The 10965-nt window shown below is 34.8% G+C and overlaps 1 protein-coding gene across 1 annotated transcript; it reads right to left on the bottom strand.

Annotated features, from left to right (window-relative positions):
- Window positions 1-3451: 3451 nt before the first annotated feature.
- LOC107028125 (vacuolar-processing enzyme-like) lies at window positions 3452-5795 on the bottom strand. The gene is made up of 9 exons (XM_015229176.2): window positions 5631-5795; window positions 5373-5537; window positions 5106-5262; window positions 4948-5021; window positions 4598-4821; window positions 4432-4480; window positions 4130-4330; window positions 3799-4005; window positions 3452-3692 (listed from the first exon to the last, which is right to left on the bottom strand). The coding sequence occupies exons 1-9, from the start codon at window positions 5793-5795 to the stop codon at window positions 3606-3608; spliced, it is 1329 nt and encodes a 442-aa protein (XP_015084662.1). The 3' UTR covers window positions 3452-3605.
- Window positions 5796-10965: the final 5170 nt, after the last annotated feature.

Here is a 10965-nt window from a genome sequence, read left to right as displayed (position 1 = left end):
AAGAAATTGTCATTCAACTGATAATCAAAAAACTATTCCATCTATGATAGGCAAAAAAGACATGAAAAAATAGAATACATGAGGTGGGGAGAAGAACTTGAAGACTTCTTTTTAGACATGCCTAAGTCCTCATATCTCTTTCGATATATATTCTCCATCACGAAGATTATTGTTGTTTCTAATTTCTTTTGCATTTCTATAAACTCATTGTGGTGTTGTAATATTTTAGCTATTATTATGAGCTTTTGAAATAGATGTATGTGTGAAGTTCAATGTTTAAATTATATATCTGTCAATTTATATTTTAAATGTAATTACTTTTAATCTTGTATAATTTTGATAGTACTGTCTTTTAATTTTAGAACCTTACTTAAATAATATAAATATTTCACTCTATCGTTTTTCATTAAAATAAAATAGGCAATCTTATTAATAAGTGTGCATGTATTTTTAATATCCATTTATGGCTATGAAAGGTTATCACTGATATTTAGATCATAAAAAAGACTTATACAAAGTTAAAGGAGACTATATTATATTAATTAATTTCACATACTTTTTGCTTGATGTCAAATGCGCAATTCCTTTTTATTTATTTTTGTTGATACATGAAATATAATTGGTAAAATTAATATTGTTGATTTAAACATTTTCTATTTGATAGCACAATTTTAAATTATATAACAATAGTAAAAAATAAACGTGCAACGCACGTTGTCAGAAACTAGTAACTTAAAAATAAAACATTCATCATATTTAACTTAAAAATAAAACTTTTATTTTAAGTTTGTTAAAGTACAAGAAATTTTATTATTAAAATTATCTACATTTTTATTGATATATAAAGTTTAACTTTAAGAGATTAATAAACTATTTAATTAAAAATATTTAATTTATCAAAATATAAATAAACATAAGAATTAGGCAAATAAATTCAACTTATAATATATCATAAATAAATTGATTCATAATATGTAATTTTTTGATAGAAAAATATATTATCATAAAATCAACATTTAATTAAGGTTTGTGGATGTTAATAAAAATTATGTTAATGTACATGAATGTACAAAGTAGTGTTTAAGAGATATTTAAGGGTGTATTTTTTTTATTTTGCATACTTTATCCCAAGATAAATTATTCTGAATTACTATTTCATCCTCATGGAAGGATAACTTCTCCTAGCTCTAATTATTAATCCTAAGATAAGTTATCTCATCCTTTGCAACCAATGTCCCACTAAAAGTTATCTCTAATTCAGCTATCCTTCATGTATTTTAGTCATGTATTCTATTTTTTGTAGTTTTAATGATATAACAAATTCAGGAACCTTGTAAAAGGAGGGACCTGCTCTCGAGTGAAAATATACACACAAAGTGTGATACGGGAAAAAAGTACAAAAAGTTGATGCACAGTCTCCTACAGTGGCAGAAGTGGCAGAAACCTTGACCAATGGCATGGCCTTGAAGGTTGTGACTATTCTACATAGCGATGATATCCAATAGTCACAACTTTAGTTTTTGCAACTTGAAAAACATCCCAAGAACTCTTACAAAAGCTGAGAAAAGGAGTGAAGAATCATCCTCAAGATCAACTCGAATCAAGAAGAGCTGGAAGCTTAGTTGTCTTAGGATTATTTCTTCTGCACATGTATTGTAAATCTGTTCCTAAATATATAAAGGATTCATATACTTTGGTTTGTTGAAAAGTCTAAGTTAGTTGAGTCCAACTGGTTTAGTCGGCAGGCTTGTGTGTTGCTTAGTCAAACTCTAAGTCATCCGGAGCATGGTGATTTAGTGGGCAACCTGCGTGTTGCTTAGATGAATCCTAAGTTGTCTAGTGGTGATAGTTTAGTGGGCGGAGTGACATCTATTTAGGCTGTTCAAGCAATAGAGTTATTGCTTGATCGTGAGATTAATAGCTTCTTCTCACATTGTTGTAATCGGGTTTCACTTTTGCTGTGAAGATTAGTGAAGACGGTTAAAAATCTTGTTTGACAGGTCGTGGTTTTAATCCCTTGAGCAAGCAGATTTTCACGTAAACTGCTTGTGTTGTTTTCTGTCATTATTTACTCTTTGTTCTTATTTCGAGTGTGTTAATGAACCTGATCCGTTGATTGATAGTGGACACACGTGTTCTATCAAATTCACTCTTGCAAAATCAATCTCTGAATACAAGTTTTTTTTATGTTGAAGTGGGTGGTTTTAATGTTGTTTCAGATTTTCAACTCAAATCGTCAAAATCCAGGACAATTAATTCGTGTCTTGTAGACGAGAGAAAATTGTTCAAATGATATTTAAGACTGTAAGTTTGAGTCATCAAGAAAATAAAACGGTGGAAGCTCGGGAGGGGTAAAAATAAATGTTAAAAATCAATGTTTTACCTTCAATTTTAATTAGCCTATAATACTCCATATTTTAATACATTAATATGCCATTTAACTTGGCTTCAAATCACATTTATGCCCTTCAACTTTGGGTGTGCACAAGTAGACGCTTAAACTTGTATAAAGTTGAACAAATAGACACATGTCCTACATGTCATTTTTTGTCCTACGTGGTGTCCTACGTGTATTGTGCCATGTAGGACTCATGTGTTTATTTATTTAAAAGTTGGATAGTTAAAGTGCTTGTTTGTGCATTATGAAAATTGGATGTCAAAGTTAAAATTTGAAGCCAAGTTTAGAGTCCAATATATGTATTATTTCAGATTTACATACCCAACCTAAATGTACAAGTTTCTTATTTCACTTTGAAACTTTTCAAAACTGGAAGCCTTTGAACTTCCCCTTCAGATCTCACTTACAGTAGCAAAGATTAGCTTACATGACATTTTATATACTCCTTCCATTTCAAAAAGACTGACCTAGTTTGACTTAACACAGAGTTTGAAAAAAGGCATAATACATAAACATGACCCTTAACTTGACGTCGATTGACAACTATGACCTTTAACTTTGGGTGTGCACAAGTTGACACTTAAACTTGTATAAAATTGAGCAAATGGACGCATCAGTCCTAATGACACCCTACATGTCAATTTTTGTGCCCTACATGGCATCCTGCGTGTATTATGTCATGTAGGACACTTGTGTCTACTTGTTCAATTTTATAATAGTTTGAGTACCTACTTGTGCACATTTAAAGTTGGAGGGCATAGTTATAAGAAAATTTTTGAATCTTGTGGTCCTAAATTAAAGTTATGTCAAATCACAAATGTACAAAATTGTCTTATAATCTTGTGGCCTTAAATATGTCACGTGAAAGATTGAAATTAAAATATTACTAAAAAAAGGATAGAGGTCATTTTTAAAAAAAACAGATTGAAAAGCAAAGCATGTCATTCTTTTTGAAACAGACGGAGTATCAAATATATGAAAATGGAAAAATATTGAACATTCATAGCATCTCTAATTAACTCCATCTGACTCAACATGGTTCCAATAGGAAGGAGTAACATTATTAATTTGCTAGCTAAATAAAGTGAAACTTTGCAGCCAGCCATGACTGATGACACAAATTAAACAAGCTAAACATAAATTGCTCTCAGCTCTACAAAGGACCACATGCTTGTACAGTTGCAGCAGTCATTTGCTCACTCTCAATTCAAGCATTACAAATATTCGTGATACCACGGATATGTTTCTTTCCGTATGAGCTTAGTTTTCCACAATGCGTCTCAAATATCTCGACCTATATATATAGATATACATGAAAATAATAAAACAAACGATCATGGTTCTGTATACGTGAAAAAGAACAATAAGAAGAATGTTTTATAATTAGGCTAAATACTTACATACGATTTAAGACAATTCCAGTTATCAACTAGTGGTTGTCCATCAGATCGAACAGTTTGTAGTGCCTCGTTACCATATTTAACTCCAAACAGAAGATCTCCAATATGTTTTACGCTATTGTCCACTTGACTTCTATGTGCTACAACTTTAATAAGTTTGGCGCGAGCTTCAAAATAGTCATCAGAACCTTCAGGAGCATCATCGTACTGCCAACATATAGAAAGAACTATGAATCAGATTATCTTTTCGCGTCTTTCTTGGCAAGGAAAAAAATTAAATTATATTGCATATGACTTGATGTGTTGCAAAGAAAGGTGGGGACATATATACTTTGGATTGCCAGTAGAAAAGCTCTGTTTCTCGTTGTTCCACATTCTGTGACGATGATTTATAAGAATTCATGGAGACATGAGAGTGGTTTATTGAAGCAACGCCCATATATTGGAAAAGAGCATCAACACTTAACAACATATCACCATATTGCATGACATGAGAGCCATATGTTAGATTGGCTGCTGTTCTGTCTGCAATCTGATCATAATGAAACATAAATTATCAGTCGTTCTCTAGAATAGGCTATGATTGGTTAAAACATATACATAATTGTGATTACATATAGTACAAGCTCTTACCTTATCGTACTGATCATCCAGAGTTTCAGTTTGTCGATCATGAACATCACTGTATAACAATAAATCAAGATATAGGAAGAAGTTTCATTAATATTATAGTTTTGATAACTTTAAATCAATTGATTTTCCCTCGATCAGGGATTAGAGAAGTTGTGTGTTACGTAACCTGTCCTCCATCCAAGCAACACTGTACAAGTCTCCTAAGCACACACCTTTAAACTCAGGAGGGGGACAAGCTACAAGGCATGGATCGCGTGCATCACCCACACCACAATATGTTCCCCAACTACTTTCATTGGGATTTGATGCAGTCGTTACATAAATATCTAAACCTTCATGAAGAAGACCGTCAAACATGCTTCCAGACTCACAAGCTTCTAAGTAAAATACCTAAACATATAACAAAAATCAGCATCCAACGGAGTATTAGACCGAAGCTTTGCTAATTATTTTCCTTCCAAGGAAGCAAAGGACTCAAGATCGACTGACTCAAAAAAACAAGAGTTACCAGTTTACTATATGTCCAGAACCATGCTTCTTTTTCAACACGTTAATCAAATCATTTGCGTAAACAACTCCAGTTGGCATTGCTGTTCATTTTGAAACATGAAAATAAACAAATGTGAACATCTAATGTATGTGTTTGTTTGTGAGATGACGATCGAATTACATACAAACAATTCCAGGGCCACCATGATCAACATAGTAGATGAAAATATGGTCATTTGGAGCACTGTTCAAAACTTTACCACTTCCTCCAGTTATACCACTTTTGTTGGCAAGGATAACATTGAAAAAGTTTTCTACATTAACATCTTCACCTACATAATCCTGTCTCAACAAGAAAATAACCCGGCCCTCATCAACGTACGTAACACACATTCTAAGTATTTTCGAGGGATTGAATTGCTCAAAAAGAGAGGGGAAAAAAAGACACATACCTTAGGAACACCTTTGTAAACATCTTGGCCATGTGGACTATTGATGATAACTCCAGGTCTAGGATTCATAGGGTTTTTAGCAATATCATCGTACATGAATACAATAATGTTTTCGTCTTTAAGACCACCTTTCTTGAGTAACTGATAAGCGTGACATACATCAGCCTGAAATCAATAAATAGAATGTCATAACAAATCATCAGTCAATTCTAACACAACATTTCTAAGTTCGTAGTTAAATTGCTTATAGCTAATAACCTGATGCCTGTAGTTCCACCATCCATTAGAGCTAGCAACTAGGACAGCCCATTTGGTCCCTACAGTTTCTTCTGTTAAGAATTTAGAGACACTACGACCTTCAATGTTGACACAAATTGAGAGCACAACAACAAGTGCAACACATACTTTGTACTTAAATATCATTGTTTTGTATTTTATGGTAAATTAACAAACAAATAGGATAATTGGAGTATTGAGTTGTATAGTAATATTGATGTATGAGAAATATATAGGACTATAAACTCGTTTAAGCCAACACTAGAGACATACTATGATCAAGACTGTTAGAATCTGATAATTCTACAAACAGAGAAGACTACAGTTTTGATGATAGACAAGAAATGCAAATATATGTGTTACAAAGGTTTGCCAGATTCATCGCCAAAATTGTCGCAAGATTGCCAAATTGATTTCCGATTTTGTCGCAACAAAGAAGCCACCTAAAACGTGTACAAGAACTAAAGAATGATGAAAATACAAGTTGAGACAAATAAGGAAACCTTAATATATTAAATAAGGAAGTTGTATAGAAAAAGGATTGTACAATTAAAAGGAAAATCAGTACTCCTTGTTCAACCATGATTACAATTTCCTTACCTTAATTAATAAGGATTCAAGGCAGCAGGAATATCTATAAAAAGAGGACATACGCAGAATAGAAGATCACGACTTCACATAGAGAGAAAAGTGAGAATTATTCATCAAGTAGAAGTCTTCAAGATCTATAGGTTTGCTAAGTTCAAGAAGTTCTTGAGTTAGAAAGTCTTGAACGTGTAAAACTATTTTCTTGTTTCGTTCTTGAGTGTTAGTTACGATTCTTTGTACAAGAAGTGGGTTTGGCTTCTTGTAGAGTTGAGTTTCAGTGAGGTTTGTAACAAAAGGTGGGTTTGACCTTTTGGAGAGTAGAAGTAATCGATTGTAGCCAATCGAGAGTGGTAGTAGTGGTAAGGCTTTTTGATTATTGAGTTGTAATCACAAAATCTTATAGTTGAATTAATAAAATGAGGTTTTTCCTTCCTTGAGTGAGGAAGGTTTTTAATTTAACAAGTGTTTGTGTCGTGACTTAAAAGCAACTTACAAGAACCTGGTTCTTGTTCTAGGGGATAGGTTTCTTCAATTGGTTTCAGAGCAGGTCTTTTCGATAAAAGATTCACACCTTGAAAAGACTCAATGGCAGCACCACCTACCCCACAAGAGGGAGCTTCACAAACACGACCACCACTGTTCAATGGCAAATACTATGGATGGTGGAAAAATCGTATGATGGACCATCTTATTGGCGAAAACCCTGATCTATGGGGAGTAATTCTAGATGGACCAACTATACCTATGAAAACTGCAACTGATGGAATCACCAAAATTCCAAAGGAAAGAAAAGAATGGAATGCTGAAGACAAGCTCGCAATCCAAAACAATGCCAAAGCCAAGAAGATTTTGATCTGTGGCATAGGACCAGACGAATACAATCGAATCTCGTCTTGTCAAGATGCCAAAGCCATATGGAAAACACTACAAACCGCTCATGAAGGAACAACGCAAGTCAAGAAGTCCAAAATTGATAACTTGAACAGACAATATGAGCTGTTCAGGATGGCAGAAGGGGAGACCATACAAGACATGCACACCAGGTTCACTTCAATCATCAATGAGATGTACTCCTTGGGAGAGATAGTTCCTAATGGAAAGGCAGTAAGGAAACTCTTGAGTGTCCTCCCCGAAACTTGGGAAAGCAAAGTCGAGGCTATCACTGAAGCCCGCGACCTAGATTCACTGGCCATGGATGAGTTAATTGGTGATCTCATCACATATGAACTCAAGAAAAACCACGAAAAGGAAATTGGAGGAAAAAGAAAGGAAAGGAACTTGGTTCTAAAGGCTACTGCATCAGATGATTTTGAGGATAAAAATATTGCCCTTATAACCAAAAGGTTCACCAGAATGCTAAAGAGAGGACAGGCTTTTCAAAAGAAAACTCCTCAAAAATCATCTGAAAACACTAAAGACCAGGTTTGTCATAAGTATGGAAGCCCGGATCACTTTATCAAATTCTGTCCACTTTGGGCTTTAGAGCAGAAAAAGGCAAATTCTGAGAACGGCAAACACATCAAGAAAGATAAGTTTGTTCCCTCAAATAGAAGAATGACAACTCAAGAGGCAGATATCTCAATGAAAAGGGCCTTTGCAGCAATGGATAATTCATCTGATGAAGAATCTGAGGATGATGAGACAGAAAACAAGTCTCTTCTTGCACTAGAACAAGAAGATGATTATGACTTTCTTGCTCTTGTAGCAGTGGAAACCAAGGAAGAAAAGAAAACCTGCAGATCACAAGAAACCATACTAGCACTCATGGCTGGATCAGATTCTGAAGAGTACAAAGAAGAAGAAGATATGAATGAAAAGGTTAGTCTTCATCACATACAATACAATCTAAACTCATACTCAAAAAGGGAGCTAGAATCTTTACTCTACACTCTCATTGATGCATATAAAACCATAGACTCAAAAAGGGAATTGATAATGGAAGACTATGCATCACTAAGAGAAGAAAACAAGAATCTTGAATAACAAAATCTTCATCTTTTATCCAAGAATACTGAACTAAGTAAAAACCTAGACTTGGTAACTAAAAGGAATGAAGCACTCACCAAAGAGCTTCTTGTGACTAAAACTGAAGCTGAAAATGGAATGAGATGGACCAGGTCATCCATATTGCTTGACAACATTCACAAGAATCGTACATCTGAAAGACATGGGATAGGTTTTGATAGAACTAGCTCTCAAGTAAAAAATCCCAACATAGATTGTCTATGCATGCACTGTGGGCTGGTAGGGCATAAAAGTCATGATTGTCAAAGAAAACAAACTGCTCATAACAAAAACTTGAAATCTTTGAGAAAACCTCATCATGAGAAAACCAATGAGCAAAAACAAATTCCTACAGTCAAATCTCTTCCTAGATGGGCCAGAAGAAATCTTATTCATCCATTCTCTAAGCATAAATCAAAGTGGATTTGGGTACCAAAATCTAACCCCCGAAATTAAACTGCAGGGATCAGTGAGAAGGAAGCAACAACAATGGTACTTGGATAGTGCATGTTCCAGACACATGACTGGAGATAAAAGAAGCTTCCTCTCACTCAAGAACATCAAAGGAGGAAACGTTGCCTTTGGTAATGGAAAAAGTGGGGAAATTCAGGGAATTGGAAAGTTTGGGTCAATGGATACTCATGCAATTGAGAACGTATACTATGTGAATGGCCTACAACATAATCTATTGAGCGTATCTCAAATATGCGATAAAGGAAACAATGTTCTCTTTACAGAAAAGGAATGCAGAGTAACAAACTCAGTGACTGGGAACTTGGTTCTACTAGGTAAGAGACACAAGAATGTGTACAAAGCCAAGATTATTGATTCCAAGGAAGATACTCTTAAATCTCTAAGTGCAGTCTCTGATTGCTCCATGCTCTGGCACAAAAGAATGGGACACATTAGCATGACAACAATAAATAAACTCATATCTAAAGACCTGGTTAGGGGACTGCCAACCAAAAGTTTTAGGGACAACCAAGTATGTGGAACCTGCATTCAAGGAAAACAGGTTAGATCATCCTTTAAAACCAAAGTTGACAGTGAATACTACCTAGCCACTAGAACTGCTCCACATGGATTTGTGTGGACCAATGCGTGTACAAAGCAGGGGTGGAAAAAGATATGTGTTTGTAATAGTTGATGACTACTCAAGATTCACTTGGACATTGTTTCTTGCAACAAAAGATGAGACATTCACTATGTTTGAAATCTTTGCAAAGCTGGTTCAGAAAAAATTCAACAAAGAAATAATTAGCATCAGATCTGATCATGGGCTGGAGTTTGAGAACTCACAATTTCTACAATTTTGTACTACAAATGGGATTGAGCATATCTTCTCAGCACCTAGAACACCACAACAAAATGGTGTAGTTGAGAGGAAAATAGAACACTGGAAGATATTGCAAGAACAATGTTAATCTCAAGCAAACTTCCAAAATTCTATTGGGCTGAAGCAGTAAACACAGGATGCTATCTAATAAATAGATGTATGATCAGATCAGTGTTAAACAAAACACCATATGAGCTGCTAAAAGGAAGAAAACCAAATTTAGCACATCTTAGGGCCTTTGGGTGTGTATGATTTATACACAACAATGACAAGGACAATTTGGGAAAATTTGATGCCAAGAGTGATGAAGGAATTTTTCTAGGATATTCGTCACAAAGCAAAGCCTACAAGGTACTGAATAAAAGAACAAACCGTGTAGAAGAAAGTGTTCATGTTGTCTTTAATGAAAATAGCAGTGAAGTTGTTGGAAATTCAGAGGATGAACAGAATGAGGGAACCTGCTCTAAGCCATCAGAACCAAAATTATGGAGAGAAGAACCCATACCCTCTCATAAAACACCTGACATAGGAGATAAGTCTACTAATGAAACTGGTTCTTCTGCACCTCAAGAGCCAGTAAACATCCAAACTCACAGTTGGAAACATCAAAGCTCTCACCCTTTACAAAACATTCTTACTCCTCTTAACTCAGGCATCTCTACAAGATCCAAATTACGTAGCATGTGTGCCTTCTCTGCCTATGTATCCCTGATTGAGCCAAAAAATATAAAGGAAGCTCTATTAGACTCTAATTGGATTAGTGCTATGCAAGAAGAACTTAATCAATTTGAAAGAAGCAGAGTATGGAACCTGGTTCCAAAACCCCAAAACAAAACTGTAATAGGAACAAGATGGGTGTTCAGAAATAAGCTCGATGAACAAGTTTAAATCGTACGCAACAAAGCTAGGCTGGTTATACAGGGATACAACCAAGAAGAAGGTATAGACTACGATGAAACCTTTGCACCAGTAGCAAGAATTGAGGCAATCAGAATATTGGTCGCATATGCTGCTCACATGGAGTTTAAGCTCTACCAAATGGACGTCAAAAGTGCCTTCTTAAATGGTTATCTGCAAGAAGAGGTGTATGTGAAACAACCCCTAGGTTTTGAGAATACCATGTATCCTGATCATGTATATAAACTAGATAAAGCACTCTATGGGCTAAAACAAGCACCTAGAGCATGGTATGATCGATTATCCACTTTTCTTCTCATACATGGATAAACAAGAGGAAAAATTGATAATACACTGTTTCTTCGAAAACAAGGTGAAGATCTGTTCATAGTCCAAGTATATGTAGATGATATCATATTTGGAGGAACCAATAACTCACTAGGAGTAGAATTTGCTCAACTAATAAATAGTGAATTTGAGATGAGTATGATG

Source organism: Solanum pennellii, chromosome 8 (assembly GCF_001406875.1).
Source record: "Solanum pennellii chromosome 8, SPENNV200".
In the NCBI taxonomy this organism is placed as follows: domain Eukaryota; kingdom Viridiplantae; phylum Streptophyta; class Magnoliopsida; order Solanales; family Solanaceae; genus Solanum; species Solanum pennellii.
Note: the sequence above shows the minus strand (reverse complement) of the source record. Positions and strands in the feature narration are given on the sequence as shown.

Excerpts from the sequence above, each read along its gene's own strand:
- LOC107028125 (XM_015229176.2), bottom strand. The coding sequence starts at position 5,795 with ATGATATTTAAGTACAAAGTATGTGTTGCACTTGTTGTTGTGCTCTCA. Across the intron at positions 4,481-4,597 it reads GTTGCTTGGATGGAGGACAG|TGATGTTCATGATCGACAAA; the intron begins GTTACGTAACAC and ends ATTGTTATACAG. Across the intron at positions 4,331-4,431 it reads TGGATGATCAGTACGATAAG|ATTGCAGACAGAACAGCAGC; the intron begins GTAAGAGCTTGT and ends CATTATGATCAG.